The sequence below is a fragment of the Blennius ocellaris genome (assembly GCF_963422515.1).
Source record: "Blennius ocellaris genome assembly, chromosome: 12".
Classification (NCBI taxonomy): Eukaryota; Metazoa; Chordata; class Actinopteri; order Blenniiformes; family Blenniidae; genus Blennius; species Blennius ocellaris.
In genome coordinates this window covers 25,880,985-25,900,778 of record NC_137661.1, presented here as the reverse complement: position 1 = coordinate 25,900,778, position 19,794 = coordinate 25,880,985, and the positions used below count along the sequence as shown (strand labels likewise).

The 19,794-nt window shown below is 44.2% G+C and overlaps 1 protein-coding gene across 2 annotated transcripts in view; it reads left to right on the top strand.

The window, feature by feature from the left end:
• The first annotated feature begins 746 nt into the window (after positions 1 to 746).
• The window catches only part of mylk4b (myosin light chain kinase family, member 4b), a 24,015-nt gene continuing 4,967 nt past the window's right edge, over positions 747 to 19,794 (top strand). Inside the window, exons 1-6 of one of the 2 annotated variants that reach the window (XM_080506800.1) lie at positions 747 to 988; positions 13,020 to 13,101; positions 14,183 to 14,582; positions 15,156 to 15,412; positions 17,295 to 17,400; positions 18,737 to 18,830. In XM_080506800.1, coding sequence (XP_080362926.1) covers positions 848 to 988; positions 13,020 to 13,101; positions 14,183 to 14,582; positions 15,156 to 15,412; positions 17,295 to 17,400; positions 18,737 to 18,830 — 1,080 coding nt within the window. In that variant the 5' untranslated portion in view covers positions 747 to 847. Of the gene's footprint in view, positions 989 to 10,980; positions 11,595 to 13,019; positions 13,102 to 14,182; positions 14,583 to 15,155; positions 15,413 to 17,294; positions 17,401 to 18,736; positions 18,831 to 19,794 lie in introns of those variants that run through there. The other variant, XM_080506799.1, reaches the window with a different exon arrangement.

Below are 19,794 nucleotides of genomic sequence, written 5' to 3'. Positions count from 1 at the left end.
AAATATGAAAACGTGCCCTCGTAGAAAACCGAGTCATTTTAACGTCTGTTGGTTTTTAAGGCTTGAAAACAGAAACAGACTAAAGTGTGACGTGTGGGGAAAAAGAAGTTGGTTTTTTTTGGGAGAAGGCGAGGGAGAAAAAAGATCGTTTTTCTCATGGTGTGGGCGTGTGGATGTGTCCTTTAGAACCCCGTCGTTTAAAACGGCAATGAATGCGTCGCTTTGATGTCTTTTAATTTGCTCCTTTGGGTTGTAAAATCACACGTCGCCGACTTTAAACTGTGTCTCTCCCTTCAAGTCCCAGTGCCCTTTGGTCGCTTGCCATCTCACACACACACACACACGCACACACACACACACACACACACACACACACACACACACACACACACACACACACGCACACACGGTATAAAGGACAGAGGGAGGCCGAGAGGCCGGCCGGCTGGCAGAGCGTGTGCATGCATGAGTGAAGTGCTGTGTCCGAAGTTAAAGGATATGGCGGGGGTCTCGCTGACATGCCAGCTCCTAGCGGCGGCGGCGGTGGCGGCGGTGGTAGCGGCAGCAGCAGAAGGCATCTGATTCTGCGTACTGCAACGACACCCTCAACCCGACACCACCTGTCCCCTTCTCGTCTCGGAGACGGCGTGTCCTCTCCTTTTAGGTCGAGTGGCAGGAGGCAGCAAGCGAGCGAGTGAGCGAGCCGGGCCCCGAGCGGTGAGCGGGCGCCTCATAACCCACCGGATACTGGGAATTCGATGTGTCGCTGCAGGTCTCTGGCTATTTCATAAGTACCGGGCCTATATTCAAAAAAGGTGCGCGTGCAGGTGGACAGACGCGTGCCGTCATGGAGAACCTCCTGCGGGATAAAGACCTCTGGATATTTGGGAGCGTGTGTCTGGTGGCGACGTTTCTGTGGCGACGCTTGTGGAATCTGTTCTCGGCGAAGAAGCGGGGGAGGGCCAGGACGAGCTCCGGAGACGCACAGGTAATACCGGCAAGGCGCCGGGGGGGAGAGAGGAGTCTGGATGCATGCGCCTGTCGTTGATTCGGTGGCAGCGTGCGACGGGCTCAGTCACACCCGTCTTGTGGATTTTTGGAAGCGGCGCAGAGAGCGGCGGGCCTGCATGAACCAGGAATGGATGTTATCGCATTAACACTCGGTAACTCTGTCGTCCCGACGCCAACGAGACGCTTCCAGACGTCTTCGTATTGTTGAAGAACGGCGTCAGGTTTCCTGCTTTGAATTTGTCCGGCTTGAGAACGCAGACAAATAACAATGGAACCCTTTTGAAGTCTAATGTCTTCAGTGTAATGTTTTGTTGTTGTTGTTGTTGTTTTTTTTTTTTACAAATGATTTACTTTGTGTCGTTCAAACTTAGCCAGGTAGATTAAAGCAAACCGTGCTGTGAAGAGCAGCGTCACCCAAACCCTCGAGTACCGAACACGCAAACTGAGACCCTCTGAAAAACGAGTCCTGACCTTCCCCTTTAGCGTGCGTCCCGGCGATGTTTGACCGCGGTCCCCGCTATGCAGGTCAACCTCAAACCTGTTGGCGGGGGGGGGGGGGGGAGAAAAAAAAAGACAAATTACCTTCTTGTGCGATGCCGGAATGTTTTAAGAGGAGGTCAAAGGTTAAAGAGCAGCTCTCCAACAATCAAGAGACAGTCGATAGAAGGTGTATGAGTCCAGAAACCATCACCCTCCAACCATCTTCTTCTTGCTTCAGTGGAATTAAGAACAGACTCTCTGTACCTTTTTGTGTTGGACTTCGAAGAACTTATAAAAATTGTTTTTTGACGGAATCTCGTGTCACAGAATTGAGCATTTCTGTCACGTGACCAACAAAGCCGGTGGATGTTGTACTTGTCCGACAAAACCTTCGTTCACCCAACGAACTCGTACTGAATTCTCCGAAGAGCACTTCCGCCGTTTCATTTCTCCGAAAATCCTGTTTTGCCGCCGTGACCCTTTGGTTTTTCTTCCTCCCAGTAACCGCTGACCTCCTTGGCCTTCGGCAATCTAGGGTTTCGTGTCAGTTTACGGCGGCCTGAAGCTCCTTACATGTCCTCCACTTTGCTCTTCTTCGATCCGACAAATCCATTACATGCTCTCCTTTTTCATTCCACCACTGCAAAACAGCTAAATCTTTTTTATCTTACTATTTTTTTTAATTGAACTTGGTTGGTGATATTTTAATATCAAACATATCTGACCTGGAAAACATTGCGCGCGTGTAATTTTTGTGTTTTAAAAAACAAGCGCTAATTGCAAAGCCGTGGATGATGACGGACGTTTGACGCTCGTGTCACACGTGTTCGGGATTATTGCGACAAAATAAGCTGGGTGGTCACAGATTCAATGACGTTAGAGAAGGAATTCTAGGAAAATCTGATTAGCCTGTTTGCACAGCGACCCCACTGGTACATCTTATACATATCTGATTTACTTCCAGATATCCAGATTCCAGAGCGAGTTCACGTTCCCCCTCTTTGGGGAAAAAAGCCGTTTTGTTTGTGCGACGTGAACTCCTACAAACTCTGAACCGGAGTAACTGTGGTCACCTGGAACACCTCGGCTCCTTTGCAATCGATCTTTCTCGCGGGCGGGGATGAGAGGACGTGACGTAGAACGCAGTGCATTCTGGGTAGTAAACAATCCAAGCTAACTGCGTGAATCAGAAGAAAGACGCATGAAGGAAAAGTTGCAAAAATATCTGGCGGGCTGAAGTGGAGTAGTGAGGGAGACTCATTGATATCTGGTCTGGAGACTTTATATCACGGTTTGTTTGTGGCTACCCATTAGCCACGAGCTAACTAGCCTAGCCCCCACTGGCTTTTGTTTCCGGACCAATCAATGAGCCGTGCTTCTTCTTTACTTCCATCTGGTGTAATTGAGTTGCTATTCCTCGAAGTGAATTTGAACGCCACCGAACCAAATGAAGGGGTGAGGAATCTGGGCTCCGCCCCCTCCCAGGTGAACCGAGTCCCCGGATGTGAAAGGCCCCTAAAAATGAGGCCTGAATCCGATCTCAAAATCTCTGATTGGTTTTTAGTTGTTTTCCTGCTCACGCCGTCCAAAAGCTTCTCCGGTCTGTGTTCGGATCATCAGAATTGGCGTCACGTCTGACTGTAAACACGGCCTTAGAAGATTTATTTGGATCTCGGATCATGTTCAGAGTAAAGCTAAGCGTTTGTGTCACTCCTCGATTTCATTTGTGAATCCAAAGCAGGTTATTGCTGAAGCGTTCTGCGAGCGAAGCAGCGCGAGAGAAACAGTCCTGAGACTTCAGATAATTTCACCGAATTACTATTTTAAATCTCAACCACAACTTCTTCATCCTTATTCCTAATATATACCTAAGGTACCATTTCGGCCCTCTGACGTCGTGCGTCAGCTCACAGTCGGTGGAAAACGGAGCGCCATCAAACACGCTGTTTATTATCTCAACGTAATCCAGCGGGGAGCAGACGTAATTGACTCCTCATAAAGTGAAGAGCTGCGGCGCTTCTCAGCCCGCCAGTGTCACCTGGATATTTTTATTACGTGTGTCTTGTTGTACAGTAAATTTACCACCAACAAGATTTATAACTCGTCGGTCTGGAAGTGAACGCGCTGGTTTAATGTCTTTTTTCGCTGTAAAGCTGCTTCAGAAAGGGAACTGAACTCTTAATTTTCTATCTCCACGCTTATTAACGTCCTGCAGTTTACGTTCTATAACTCGCCAATGTTTTCCTGGCATTGCGTTGAATCTTAGTCATTGCACTTCCTTTAGTCGCTGAGTCGGATCAATGGTTTGATACAACAGCTTCAGAAACTGCAGAATCAGGTTCCTAAAGTTCTGAATGCATATCGACATTATTAAATTCCTAACAAATGTCCACTTGAATGTTTTACTGTGTTTTATTGAGGGGAAAAAGCTGCTATAACTTAAACCTGTACAGGAAGTGGAAATGTGTCATTAAATAAGGTTGTTTGTTGTTTTTTTTAAAGAGAGAAGTGGTTTTGTGTGCGCCGTAAGCTCTGCTAATGCCAACGTGAGCTGGGCTAATGTGAGAAGGGCTTCTCCTGCCTGAGATTCTCACGCTTGCATAGCTCAGACCAAATTAGCTCACAAACAAAATACAAGGGGGATAAAGGAGGAGCCGGCGACGGATGTCGAGCGATTAGGAACACGAGCGAAGACGCTCAGCAATGAGCTCCTGAACACGGCTGACATGTTTTGATGCTGCCCTGTGATTTCTCAGTTTGGTGAACTAGGCTGGTTTTGAAATTTTTTTATGGCATTTTAATAACAAGATGTAATCAAAAGTAAATAAGGGTAAAATAAATAAATATGAAACAAGATTGTATTACATTTTAAGTGTTTTTCTTTTAATGTATTTATTTCTTGAGCACCTCACAGTGACTCAAATTAAATAATTGAAAACAGGAGGCACTCGGTAGAGTGCAGACCTTTGCCAACGCCACATTTGTTTGAGGAACCGAGTTAGCATCGTTCACATGTTATCCATTAGCTCATATTGATGCTAACTAGCCTGTCATGTAGCAATGTCACTGTGTGAGACGCTGAGCAGGGGTGGGGGGGGGGGGGGGGGGGGGGTGTCCATGGCAACGGACAGTGATCCTCCTTTGATCTCCTCCATGAGGGGCCTCTTTCATCTGCTTTGTACGGGACAGTTTATCACAGTTTTTTTGATTTATTTGTTAACAGTTTGCTGCTAATGTCCCAAAATCAAATTGATGGGTCCTTGGATAACGATGAATCATTCCTGAAAATATTATGTGGTTCAGGTTAATCGTTTTTGCAAGAAAATTGGTCAAATTCATGCGTACAAACCAATAAATGATATTGATGTGTCGATACGTCACTGATATTGTCGTGTGCAGTATTGTTGTATGTGGGTGTCCATGTCTGCATACATGTTAGGAGTTGGTGCCTTCATTCATTCATTCATTCATTCATTCATTCATACAGACATGGTGCAGTGGTTCTCTCCAGTCCAGCTCCGTCAAATGTCCGGTTTCTAATAAACCACAGCCATGGCAGTGCACAATGTTGATCCTCGAACAAACAAATGGCAGTAAATATTAACAGACTAATCAATATAACAGCTCCCCATTTCTCCCTGTGTCACAGCGATGTGTTTTATTCATGTTTAGTTTTCTGCAACTCACTCGGAACTTGGTTCGTCTTTGTAATATTTAAGTTTGTTTTTTTATGTTTTTTGATTTTTTTTTTCATCTTTAGTTTGTGTCTCTGACTTGTTCTTTGTAGCGCTCTTATGCTTTTAGTTATTTCCTGTCACTTTATTCTCTCTTTCCTCTTAATTTGAATGGTAGATTTTCATATTTGTGGCAGTGAATCACTGGTCAAAGTAACCAGAGACCTGCTGGAGGTGAACTTAAAGTGTGAGGCATCTGTAACGACCCCCCCTGGTCTGTAATTACCTCCTGCCACCTAGTGGCGACAAGACAGAAGTACAAGGTCTGGGTAAGGTCTGACAGTGAAAGCTGAAGATAATAAAAGTGATCGGTCAAGAGGGGATCAATAGTAATAACTGAATAATGACACTTCCTGTTTCTGCTGTTCCAGAATTAAATCAACGCAAAAAAAACAACATTTGCTTGGAATTCATACTAGATTATATAAAGGCCGGCTAGATTATTTTACTTATTTTTATTTCTTGAGTGCGTGTGTGTTTCGTTTCGTTTTTTTGTGTGTGTAAATGATCATCCGTACATCCACTTCCAAATCATGTATGTATTCAGATGTGCATTCCTGTTGTCATGTTGAAATAGTGTATTCCTCACGTCCGGTATGTGATGTGGAATATTTTGACGTCAATATCACATCCAGACTTCTTTCAAACGATATTGGAGCGGCGTCACTGCTCTGACACTGGAGGAGGCTGTTGCTCCTCATCCTCCTCCTCATCCTCCTCCTCCTCCTCATCCTCCCATGTTTCACCAAGCCAAAATAAGTCTAAAATGAGATGAATGATAATTCTTGTCTCTGTCAGCTTTGCTCAGCCACAGACTGACGTTTTGGCTCCTTCTTCTTCACAAACAGCAGAAGTTCAGTGCGACTGGACGGAGAGCGTCAGTGAGCAGGAACTCTGAAGTCATGCCAGAGATTTTCAATTGGATGAAGGTCTGAACTTTGACTTTCTCATTCTCACAATTTAGTTTGTTCTTTTCTGTTCTTTCCTGCTTTTACATTATTTCTTCTTTTTCTTCATCGTCTTCTTTTTCTTCTTATAATTCTTTGTTTCTTTGTTCTTATACTCTCTCGACTTCCTGTTCTTTCTTCTTCTTCTTCTTCTTCTTATACTTTCTCTTCTTCTTGAACTTCATCTTGCTCCTGTTCATCCTCTTTCTTCTTCTTCTTCCTGTATTTTCTATTTCTTTTGTCAGTGTTCTTATTCTTGTTCTCATTGTGGCTCCGATGTTCCTTCAAGCAGATTCAATGAATCATTTCAAAGACGGTATTTAACTTTTCACCGAGAGACAAAGCGGCACCGCTAAATGAGTGACACACGAGAACCCCGCCTTTAAGTGTGTGTGTGTGTGTGTGTGTGTGTGTGTGTGTGTGTGTGTGTGTGTGTGTGTGTGTGGATTGACAGTCATTCCCGCAGGTCAAAATCACAGTCTTTCTTTCTTTCTTTTTCTTTTTCTTTTTTTTATCAATCTCATCATGTCCATTACGTAACGGCGAAAGAAAACATAAACTGAGTGAACTTGGTTTGCATCTATTTACAAATCCGTGTACATATTTATGCCGCTTATGTAACCTGTCTTCACACACGACGCCTCGACTCCATAAAAAAAGCCTTGATTTATTTTTTTTATTTTTTAGTGCCTGGTGGCAGAGCGTTATCGCAGCAGCTGAGCCGTGAGAGAACAAGCTGTCATCGGCGCTCGGCGACACGGGGAGCTTTGTCAGATAGGAAATGAACAGGTGGAGCTGCAGAGGTTACACAAGCAATTCTTTCCATCGTCTTGCACTCGTCAGATTTCTGAACGTCGAACGAGAAAATTCACGGCGATGCTGATTTTAGATGCAGTAGAAATGTTCGATTCCCCCCACGATCCAGCATAAAACATGTTTTCCACGCGTCTGACCAAGGTGTCAGAAGTAAAGGTTATTTGCTACGAGCACGAGGACACACCTTGCAGCTCTCGTAGGAAAACGTATCCCGTCGCGCTGAAGAGACATAGTTTTGGGTTTTGGCCCGTTCAATCGGACATGTTGACGAGGATCCATATGTAAAGTCTATTTGCAGCCCCAGTAAGGCGACGTGGGGGCGTGTCCTAATGATGGCTTGGTGAGTGAAGCCACTGTGTTCCAGGGATGCCGTCGGGGGCGGGGAAGCCCTGGATGATTCCGGGTGGGGGGGGGCTCGGGACCGTTGTCATTGGACCCCAACATTTGACGTGGCTTCTTAAAAGCTGCTTTGCATCCATATCAGTTGCAGTGTGGTGAAGATTTATTTTATCGTATAACTACGAACCATTACCGCGTCACGAGAGGACACACGCTTCTCGTTACTGTCCGTCTCACTTTCAGCCTCCCGTTGCCAACGGCCATGTCGTTAAATGTGGATTCTCTCGGCCCACCGCGACACATTTGTCGTTTATGACATGGTCTCTTAATCGCGGTACTGGGCTACCGCTTGCTGCATGCCAGTTTTTTTGTTTGTTTGTTTTTTTCAGGCCACTGCGGTGATGTTGCATTACTGGGAAAGCCGATTGGCGGTAGAAGGAGCAAGGACGGCAAGTCTATTGGGCCGTCCGAAAATTCTAAAACCCCGGCTCGTGTCAAAGTCGGCAAAGACGATCATCAAAAAATGACGTAATCTCCCTCCCCACTCTTCCCCCACCGCGGTCCATGATGTCATCAAATAACCACAACAATCAGGGACTACAAGCTCCGGTGGAGCTGCAGAAGCTACTGACGCTAGCAGCAGGAAGAGTGCAGCCATAGACCTATAGAATTAGAATTATATAGAGATTTATTTCTATGTGCGCTGTCTTTTTCTGCGTTTTTGGTGTGTTTGGTGAGTCACAGCGCCCCTAAAGGCTTGGTGTGTGTACTACATACCCCGAAGCCTCGCGTTGAGCCGAGTTCCTAGTGACGTGTGGACGGAGGGTTTTTTTTGAGAAGGCCGGGGAGAAAAAAAGAAGTGGTCTATATTTGGCGAGAAGGCTCATGGCTGCGTCAGGCTTATTCACTCTTTGACCACTTAACCTTTCGTCCCGCGGGGTTCAGTTAAACCTCCCGCTGCCCTCAACACTTGAGCAAACACCTGCCAGCCTGCGCTGAACCTCGTGCCTCTCCAGATTATGTTTGTATTCTACTTCAAGTTTCTATTGCAAGCTTGCCACTATCAAAAGTTAATAAACTCATTAAAGCTAATATTCAGCTGGAGGACAGTCGGTGCTAATGCTAACAGTGGGCTTACAGAGCAGGACAGAGAGTAAAAGCAGCGTCAGGTGATGCTATGTATGATGCTAATGCTAATAATAGACAGGACATAGAGGTACATCAAATTTGAGGCTCTACTTTTCTTTTTTTACAAAAGTCATTTTAAAATGCAATCATTTCAACTGCGTTTACTGCAATAATCAAAACGGATCAATCAATCAATCAATCAAAAAAGGATTTGTGAGGAAAAAAAACATTGTCATGTTTAATTATGAGCAAAATATAATGACCTGTTTATAAAGTAATCCACAGATTAACTATTGAAAATAAAAAAAGTGGTAAAAGTCAAAATTAATCTTCGGTGTTGAGTTTTTTTTGGGGAAATGCCTTGTGGACACTTCGCTGTACTTGTTAAGTTACGCTAGTTTTAATCACCTGATGGCAGTAGTGAGTTCAGCAGACGTCGCTGCCAGTGTAAAATTCATTTGACTCACTGTACCACCTTGTGGTACAAAGTGGTATCGCAAAGAGGTCAGGCAGTGTCACTCGCTGTTTGTCATATGGTGATGGTAATTTATGTGTTGTCTTTCACTAAAATAACAGCTTTATTCCATTATTAAATTAGTGTTTTAGTTTAAGTACTTAATCAAAGAGTTTTCCTTGACAATCCCGGAAAGCTTCGGTAACAGCGAGGTTCTGTTTATGGAATTAAATCAGCACAAACAAACCAGGCCAATGTTAAAATCCCTCGTCTGGAATCATTGATGTTCCTTGTCCATTCGGTGACGGAGCATTTCCACATCGTGTACTGTACTCTGGCACTCGCGCGGTGTCCTTTTTCATTCGCACCTTCCAGGGGCAAATAGGCGCTGGGGACACAAGTGTTACCCCTGACAGCTGACGAGCTGTCTGTGCTGGAAACGGTGCGAGGGACAGAGTACAGGTCAGGTTTTTCCGGCGTCGACAGACGGGCGTCGCTATATGGGCGCCGGCGCTTTGTCACCGGGCCCGTTTTTTTTCCAGACGGCGCCGTGGGGCGACGTGGCAATGTCGTACGTGGCCTCAATATGCGAATATGAACTTACAGTGTAAACATCGACGTGTGCAACCGCGCCACGCCGTCCTAATTAATGCGTTCGCCGACCACACGTGCCGCAAGTGTCAACAGTTGTCAGGTATCGGCGGCGTCACATGTTTCCTTTCATTGTGGCTCATGTTGTCGTGGACGTTTAGCCCACATCGCAGAACTTCTTAAAAAAACAAAAACAAAAACAAAAAACTGCTCATTCATGTCTGTATAGTCCCGAGGCAGGTCACAGCAGCAGTACAATGTATAAAGGAATACAAAACACAATATAAAAACTATACAAATGACATCGACATGAAATGAGTGCAGGACTGATTTACTTTAAGATCATGTTTAAGTAGTTTTTTTTTAAAGAGAGATGTGACATTCTCTTCTATCTGTTTGTCCCAATGTTGTTCTCCTGTGTCTTGTTCTCAACATGTCCTCTGGAGGGCACTGTGGTGCTGAAGCCGCTCACGAGTTCAGGTTTAATGTGGTTCAAAAGTAGAGCGGGGCAAGACTACGGAGTGCTTTGTATACAATTAAAAATTTTTTTATACAATTTAGCTTTCTGTATTTTTCAAGGATGATTAAAGATGTAATTAAAGATTACAGTGACGATACAACCAAGGCTTTTGATCCGGGATTTTTCTGGAGTTTCTACAGGTTTGCTATTTGTTTCTTCAGGATGTAAGACAGTGATCTATGTGAGAAAATATCATAGAATGTAAAGTAAAATAAAGAAAAGTTTAGCGTCTGATTAGTTTGAAGTAGTAAAGGAGAGCCACCGTTTGTCTGCTTACATAACTTGGTAAAGATTTTCTCCTTACGATGAGAAGGTGCCACCCTGGGAATTAGCAGAGATTACGCAACGCGGCGCTGAAATCAAGTCAGTTATGGGAAGCGGGTGACATTTCCTGCGGTTCTGAAATACCGATGCTCGAGTGTTTAACCGAGGTCTGACTGGACGGTAATGTTCCTGGAAGGCTAGCACCTGTTGTCATCCTCCCTGCTACATAACAATGTGAAAACTCTTTAAAAAAATGGCTAAATAAAAACATAAAACAGGAATAACACTGCGGGAAAAGTGCCGTTTCCACATATTAAACTCAATTCCTGGATTTGACAATGAGTTTTATTTTCTCTCTCTGCTGTCTATTTATTGGCGGTGCAGTTTTATTTGTTTGTCTTGCTTTTCACGGCGTCATATTTCAGTCCCGGATGTTTGGGATTCTGACACCCGGCTGAAGGGCTTTTGAAGTGTCTCAAATGTCGCGTACAACCCCCCCCACCCCCCTCCCTCCATCAATCCCTGGCTGCACACCCGAGCCCTCAGCCCTTATCACTGGCCACTCGGCCCGCTGACGTCCTCATGGAGAACAGCCATTTGCTATTCTTAAAACTCCACTGTGCTGTTCGACTCACAAGAGAGAGAGATTTGCATCCCCCCATCACTCCTCCACGTCTGGTGATATGGTCCTTGCTGTAGATTTTTGTTGCGTTTGAGTGACTCCTTGACGTCTGCCGGGGGGGTAAAACATCGCGAAGGCAGTCATGAGCTCCAGCCTTGTCAACTCTTTAGCCAAGGTTTATGACCGGAACCCTCTCCACGGTCAGAAGACGGCTGGAAGGAAGCTCTCGATGAATGGATTGGAAAAATCTCAATCTGGTGGTGCCCCGTCATCGTCATCGTCCTCCCCTTCCTCTCCCGCCGATGCCGCCCTGCGGAGCATGGAGAGCCGGATGGACACCCTGACCTGCCAGATGGAGCGCCTCCTCAACATGCAGCACGCCGTCCTGACCCGGCTGGACGGCCTCTCCCGGGACGTGACGGGCATGGGCCGCGACCTGGCCTCCCTGCGGGAGGAGGGCCGGGGCGGCGGGAGGCGCAGCTCGGGGACGGAGGCGGCGTGCGCGGAGCTGCGCGGCGCCGTGGAGAGGGCGGGCTCGCGTCTGGACAGTCAGGGCCGCCGGCTGGAGGGGGTGGAGAGGCTGGTGGAGGGCACCCAGCAGGTCATCAGCTTCATCGGGGAGGTGGTGAAGAGCTCCAGGCTGGTGGAGCTCCTGTTCAGACAGCCTGCAAACAAAGGCAACAAGAAGGTGAGAGCTTCTATTAAAATAAAAAAAAATTTTTTTTAAACATCCGGCGAGAAGGTTTTCCTGCAGCCTGGGAGCCCAAACACGTGGAAAAGTAAACGTTTTATCATCGTGATGTACCTCAACAGTCACAGTAGAGAATAATTCCAATATGCCATTAGAATTTGTTGCTTAAAACAATTTTTATTTTGTAAATTAAAGCTTTTTTCTCCACCCAGTTTTTTTTGGGGCATTTCATTCTAGAATTCCGATTTGAAAAAGTCGATTTGATAAGTGCATTAATTGTCAATTCAAAGTGCTTCACAGAAGGGAACTACAGGACAGGAATGTGAAATGGGAAGATTGAAAATGTAACCTTAAAATTAATGATAATAAGATTGAGAGAAATAGAGGATAATTAAACTGACTTCTCGGTCAAGAACTGACTCAGGATCAAAACATACAATTACGCAAGCAAGGTAAAAAATAATATAAAAATTTAAAGGAAGATATATTAAAAATAATTAGGAAAAATACAGTAAAACAGCTGATGAGGCAACACAAGGTTTATTATTTAATGAATAGATTTGAATCATTAAATAAATAAATTGAAGCGTTTCACATTTATTTATTCTCATGGGTATTTTCTATTTTGTTACGACTCATAAGACCTGCTGGAGGAACAACTGGAGCACAGCGATGGCGAATCGCTCTCACATATCGAGAGGAAACAAAAACAAACTTTGAGGCCCTTGAGAACAATCTTTCAACCTTCACACACCGACTTTTTATGTATTCTTCTTCTCCTGTGTGACATTTCCTGATCTTTCATTGCAAATGATGTAACTGTGAAATGTGTAAATGAATGAATATGTTGTAGAAGCTGTTAAAATCGAAATAAAAAGTTACAAAAAAAAAGTGGAATGGCTTTTTATTTTGTGAACAAAACAAACAAGCAAAAAAGCAACCTGCCTTAAAGGATTGACTGACGCGCTTCCTCTGCCATGTTAAGTACTTTCCCTTTGTGTGCAGCTTGTCTTTCGCCTCTGGGGTGTCGCTGATCAGACTCAGGCTCTGTTATCTCGTCCAGACCGAGGTTTTTATCGGCAGCGGGACCGGCCGGAGCTGCTCACGCTCAGTTTAGCTCCGCTGGTCCGAATCGCTCGCATTCATGCTCCGGCTTGATTAGATGACTAGGAGGCGCCTCGTACGGAACCACAAATAGTCCTCCGGTGTTTATTTAGGACGAGTGTTCTCACGTGACGTTCTCTCGGCTTTTCCCACAAGATGTGAGCGTAACTGTGAAATGGAAGTTTGTTGTTTTTTGGGGGTTTTTTCCACTCGTCTTTGATATCTAATAAAATATCCATCTTTCCTGTCGCCCTCAGACTCCTGAGAGCTTCATTCCTCCTTTAACACGTCGTCTTTGTTTCTTCTCTCCACGACAAGGCGAAGGATGACAAGGACAAGTCCAAGCTGAGCCTGAAGGGCCTGAAACCACAGAAGAAGAGGAAACCTCAAGACACGTCAGGTAGAGAAAGAACAAACCCGATATCAGCAACTTCAACACTATATTCATGGAGCTCATCCAGAAACCAAGATGTTTTTGTTTTATTTTGTTAAAACACATGTATTTTGCCAGTGTAACTTTCTACACAATTGCGACACAATGGCGGCCTGTCCTCCAGCTGATTACCTTCAGATCCTTCTTGTTTGTAAACTAAACAAGAATGAAAAAAACGCTCAATCGGGTCTTTTCCCGCCACTAATGAAGCACAATCTGAGTAAACATTTATGTTTGAGCCAAACTTTGGCTCCATTTATTCAGTTCTTCATCAAGTAACTAGAATCAGCGCTCTCCTCTCTCGGCCAATCACAGCGGAGGATTCTTGACCAATCCATCCTCCTATCTTGAGGGATGAAAGCCACCGGCTTCTAAAGCCCCGTTTACACGACAACGTTTCTCGTGACGACACCTAATCCGTTAAAAAAAAAAAAAACAGGAGTGTGTTTACACTGCAGCAGTCGACACAGGGACAACGATGTAGTTAGTCTGCCCGGCCACTGGAGGGCGCTGTTGTTAGATTTTGGAATGGAACCACACAGACTTGTGCAGAGAACAATACGCTATGAACATGAAGAAAATGGAGAGAACCCGACATCCATATTGATGGATAATCTGAGAATCTCAACTATTAATCTACCGATATAGACGACAAAACTATAAATACTGACCGTGACGAATACCGCTGCGGGTCGGCCATGTTTGTTTACAAGTGGATGAGTAGAAGGAAGGGGATGGAGGGAGAGATGAGCAGTAAAGACGCTCTCCAACCTCCATCAGTACCTTCAGGAGGGAAAAGACCGTGAAAGAATCTTTCCACTTTGGGAACCGGGATAAAAACTTTACCGATACAGAGGATCAGAACACCGGCGTCGTGTAAACGGGCCCCCGGACCCAAATAAAATGAGTAGCCATGTATGTAGCATGTAATCCCGACTATAGAGTGTTGCTCACCGCTTCCGGACATCAGACGGTACCCAGGTTTGTGTTCTGGGGTGCTACTCTCCGTACTTCCAGTCCTCTCACACCTCTGTTCCTCCCACTTCAGACGTCCCCTCGCCGAATGAGCCGGCGCTGCAGGAGCAGGTGGAGAAGCTCAACCGGCAGAACGCCGAGCAGTCCCACGCCAACGCCGAGGCCGACGGCCAGCGGGGGGAGGAGCCGGCCAGCGGCGGCGGCCGGAGGCAGGAGCCGGCCCCCAGGATCCCCGACGGACCGAACGCCTCTGCTGCCCCGGCAGACGACGGCAAGGAGGAGGAGGAGGAGGAGACCAAGGGAAGGGCGGATGAGGATGGGGTGCTTGGGGACTCGGAGTCAGAGGAGGAAGAGCGTAAAGAAGGAGAGGAGGAGGAGGATGAGGGTGAAAAAGTAGAGGAAGATGTGAAGAAGAGGCATAAAGGAAAAGCAGGAGAGTCGTCAACAGAAAAGACGTCTGGTACGACGGAAAGGTAATGAAGACCAGACAACACTCTTCTGTAGTGGTGCTATCCATCCATCCATCCACCCCTCCATCCATCAATCTATCTATCTATCTATCCATCAACTATTTGTTGATCCATCCATACATCCAGCCATCCATCCATCCGTACATCCATCCAGACATCATCCATCCATCCACTCATCCATCCATCCATCCATCCATCCATCCACCCATCCATCCATCCATCCATCCATCCATCCATCCATCCATCCATCCATCCATCTATCTATCTATCCATCAACTATTTGTTGATCCATCCAACCATCCATCCATCCATCCATCCACTCATTTATATAATCTTACTCTTCTTATTTATTGATCATTCATCTATTTTCATTGACATATATATATATATATATATATGAAATCATCTTCATTTATTTATTATCACCACATGAACTCGACTGTCTTTCAATGTTTCATTGAACTCATTTATCTAATTTGCCCTTTTTGAAAAGTTAAAATGATAAAAAAAGCTGCTCCATGTTACAATTCTAATCTTCCAGTCGGATAATATTTCTCCTTTCCTTGACACCTGAAGCGCCGAGGAGGTCGGCGACGTCGCCACCTGCAGCAAACGTCGCGTCACGGAGGAGGACCTGGTGAAGGACGACCTGAAGAAGAGTCGGGTGGAGGACAGCGGGCCGGAGCCGGCCGAGGAGGCGGGCGAGACGCAGGCGTCCAACTCTGACCGCGCAAAGACGGGCGGCAAGGAGGAGGTGGAGGGGGAGGAGGAGGCGGAGGAGGAGGAGCAGGCGGCGAAGGACGGAGAACCTGCCGTGAAGGAGTTCATCATCGGTAAGAAGCCAAAGCAATAAGTAACTTGAACTAACACTCGGTGGAGCGCTGCACCTTCGCCAACGCCACGTCTGTCACCATGGAAACCAGTGGATCACGAGGTTATTTGATCCGCCACACTGCCCCGTCCATCATCTCCGTCCATCTCCGCCCCCCCCCCCCCCCCTGACCTTTGCCCCTCCCCCATCCCCAACCGCGAACCAGGGCGATGACATCACCGCCTCATGTGACATATCAGAGGATAGAGGATTTAAAACGGAATATTTTGGCGTTGGTTTGACTTAAATTGGTTTAAAACTGATCGCGACGATCGGTCCTTGGATGGTGATGAATCGTCCCTGAAACGTTGGTAAAATGTGGTAAAATACATGCATGCAAACCAATAAATAAATAAATAAATGCGACCAAAACCATAAAAAGGTAAAAATCTAATCAAATGATCTGCAGGACCCTCGATTTTGAAAAAAAAGAGTCAGTTGCCACGTCAATATCAGAGAATCTGTGTTTGTTTTTTTTAAATCCATGGCGTCTTTTAATGAATCAGTGTTTTTAAACCGGTCCAAGAGAAGCTTAATGTTCTGGGTCGATACACAACTAAGGTTTACAGAGATTTGATGTGCAGGTTCAGGAGTTAAAATGGAAGTTAGGAAGGTCTTGTTTTTAAAAGAATCGAGGCGCAGAAGTCCTAAAAATCTAAAAAGATTCTCTATCTGCTTAGAAAAAGTTAAAGATGTTTTGAAGAGAATTCAGATGAATCTTCCCACCGAAAGGGAACAAAAAGAGGCGATATTGGAAACATATGAGGATCAATCAATCAATGTATATTTATAAAGCCAGTATAAGAGTTTTCCAGTAAAATTAGACAGCGAGAAAATGAGAATAGAAGGAATTAAAACAGAACAGAAATAAAATAAAAATTTAATTAAATTAAATAAATTGTAAAAAAAAAACAAAAACAAATAAAATGTAATAAAATAAAATGTGATCAAATGTAATAAAATAAAATGAAAAGTAATAATACAAAATAAAATGTAATGTAACAAAACAAAGTAAAATAAAATAAAATAAAATAAAATAAAATAAAATAAAATAAAATAAAATAAAATAAAATAAAATAAAATAAAATAAAATAAAATAAAATAAAATAAAATAAAATAAAATAAAATAAAATGTCACTGAGTTTTCAGAACCAGTCTGAATAAACACGCTTTGAACCTGGATTTAGCAATAAATGGTGCAGATGTTGGCGGTCAGTTTGTTCCACCCTCAGTAACAGAGGACTTGAACTCCATCGGCAGGACGGTAGATCCCGAAGGCCCGGAGCAGATTTCTTATATCCTAGCAACAAGTGATGGCTAAAACATGATTGAATAAAACTCCAATTTAAACATCTACTGATGTGAAACTCTGCAATCGAGATATTTTTCATGAGATAACTGCTTTTCACACACTGAGGAGGACGTCTATTCACAATATTATCTGGCAGGAGTTTAGGCCTCGATGGTTTATAACCTGTGGGATTGAATTGGGCTCCATTGGTAAATTTAACACTCAGAATACATCATTCAGCTTCCTCCGTGTGAAGCCCAGTGAGCTCCGGCTTCACCACCGTTGGCTTTTCATTCCTGCGGCTTTATAGCAGATTGGGTGTCACAACATCGTGACTGCTGGAGCGTCAGTCAGCATGATGAGGCGTCCGGCATGCGGCTATTTCCATCCACTTTGTTTCTGGGGATCCGGGGGGGAGTATGGGGGGGGCTATAGGGGGGGGTTACTTCCTCTTTCCTCCATTTCACTTTCTATATTCAGCCCTGGCCATTCTCTCCCGTCTTCTGTTATTTCTCTCACTCTCTCTCTTTGTTTTCGCCTCCATTATGTCCAGATTCAAGCCCCCCGCCGCTGGCGCCGTTCGACCACCGCGTCGTCACCCCCAAACCTCACCAGGTCGCCACCTACTACACCATCAACCGAGACGAGGTCCTGGGAGGGTGAGCATCAATGAGACCAGTGTTTTTCAACCTTTTTTGAGCCAAGGCAAACTTTTTTCTTTGGAAAAGGCACACCACCACCCAAAAATGTTCAAATGTGAAACTCCTATATTAGCCTCTATTAACAATATAAAGTCATTCTCATCAAAGTTCTATCAACAGGAGTCAAGTAAATACAGAAAAAAAATATTTCCCAATTTCTTTTTTTTTATTGTGACTCCCTCAGTGTGAAACCTGGACCTGATGGATGAAGAGCTGAGATCCTGGTTCACATTCTTCCTTTTCAAAAACTTCTCCATCACTGTCACTGACACAGTACTTTGATACAAGATGGTAGCAGGAGGTGGAGATGAACCACACTGACGTCTGTCACTTTACATTTCACCGGCAAAGTTCTGTGCTGCCCTCTAGTGGTGAAGAGTATTTATACATGATTACTCTGCAACACACTGTCGGCTGTGAGAGCAAATGTTTTTTTAGAAAAAAACTCAACTCAACTCAACTTTATTTATAAAACGCTTTAAGCAGCCGTAGCTGAGACAAAGTGCTGTACATTGAAATAAAAATATAAGAGGCAAAATAAAAACATTTAAACAATAAAAACAATAAAAAAGTTAAAGCAATAAAAACAATCAGATGGTAAAACAATAAACAAAACATAAAAAGTAAAAAAAAAAAATTTTTTTAAATGAAGGCACTAAAACCAGAGCAGAGTCTCACGCTGAGGTAAAAGCCAAAGAATAAAAATGGGTTTTAAAAAAACTCGTGAAAATGTGAAATTGGATAATTTCCCACGGCTCACCTGACTAGATCTGGAGGAAACACCAGTGTGCCGCAGCACAGTGGTTGAAAAACACTGAACTAGACACACTGGCTGTATTCTCTCTCACACACTGTGTGGGAGAGGCTAATTGTTTTTTTTTTCTCCTCATGGGGGGGGGGGGCAAATACCTTCACTGATGTAACAGACAAGTGTTAAATCCGGCCCCTCAAACTGAAGATTACTCCTCTGCACGCAAGAACATTTCTCACATCGCTGCCGTGACGGAGCAGAATGTCGGCCACACAAGTTAAAGCTGCGACAAGCTGTCGTTTTTAATTAAAGCCGTTTGAGTACTTTATCTGTCGAGAAGCCATCGAGGGCTGACATGAGGCCTCCTGACGTGTCGCGCTGCTTTCATGTGTACTCAGACTGTCTGAAGAGCTGGTTTGACAAGCTGATCTTCATCTTGCATTGTTGTAAAATATCAATAGTGCAACAGGTTATATTTGCATTTGATAAGTAAAAAATTCATGCACTCACGAGTCGAACTGTTTGCTCTTCTTTGTCCTCAAGGGGGCGTTTTGGACAAGTGCACAAGTGCATTGAGAACTCGTCTGGTCTGATGCTGGCGGCCAAGATCATCAAGGCCCGCAGCCAGAAAGAGAAGGTAAAGGCCGGCCTCTCTCTCTCTCTCTCTCTCTCTCTCTCTCTCTCTCTCTCTCTTTCTCTCTCTGGCAAACGTTCAGCAAAAAAAACATGTCGGAGAACTTGATTTTCTGGTAAGAAATTCCTGAAAAAAAAAAAAAAGAAAGAAAAGAAAAAGAGAAAAATATAGAAGAAAAATAACAAAATAAATAAATGACTAAATAAATGAATAAAATACCTCAGGGCACTTGATTTTCTGATTTTAAAAAAATGAGAAGAAAATAAATAAATAAATATCGATATGTGATTTTCTGATTAAAAAAAAAAACAGATCCAATATATTCTATTTTTTTTTAGTTTATTTTAGTGGGGTATAAATCAAAATAACCTAATATAATATACAGATTGAGACAAATACGGTGCAAACTTTCTTATCACGTCCAACTGTCGTGTTACCGATTCCTCCTGCTCAATATGCCCCCTTGTGGTGCAAACCTGTACTGCAAGGCTAAACTGACTGAAGTTGGAAAACCAGCCGATTTTTAAACATGTGGCAGCAGGACATAAATAAAATGTGTAAACTGACATCAGGACTGTTGATTTATTATCTTTGACTTATAATTAGATTTTTCGCCAACGTCACTTTTAAAGACTTTTTAAAGAAGTTTAAACACGTATTAAACCAATTGGGCAGCTTTTTTTTTTTAAATATCTTTTTTTTAATCCAAGCAGCAAGACTTTTGAAGGTCCTGCCAGATCAAACGCTCCACGTGAGAGTTGCGGGACAAATGTCAGGGTTTTCGAGCGACATGCGTGGCATTCGGAGAAGTCTTTGCACATGGAGAAGCCGTCATACGACACCGTGAAAAGAGCTCCCGACACCCCCGACGGGACTTAACGCTTTCTGCTCGTGACGGAAACACAAATCCCAGAAATCCCACAATTTCAACTCCGGTTGATTAACTTACGTGCGGTTACGTAACTCT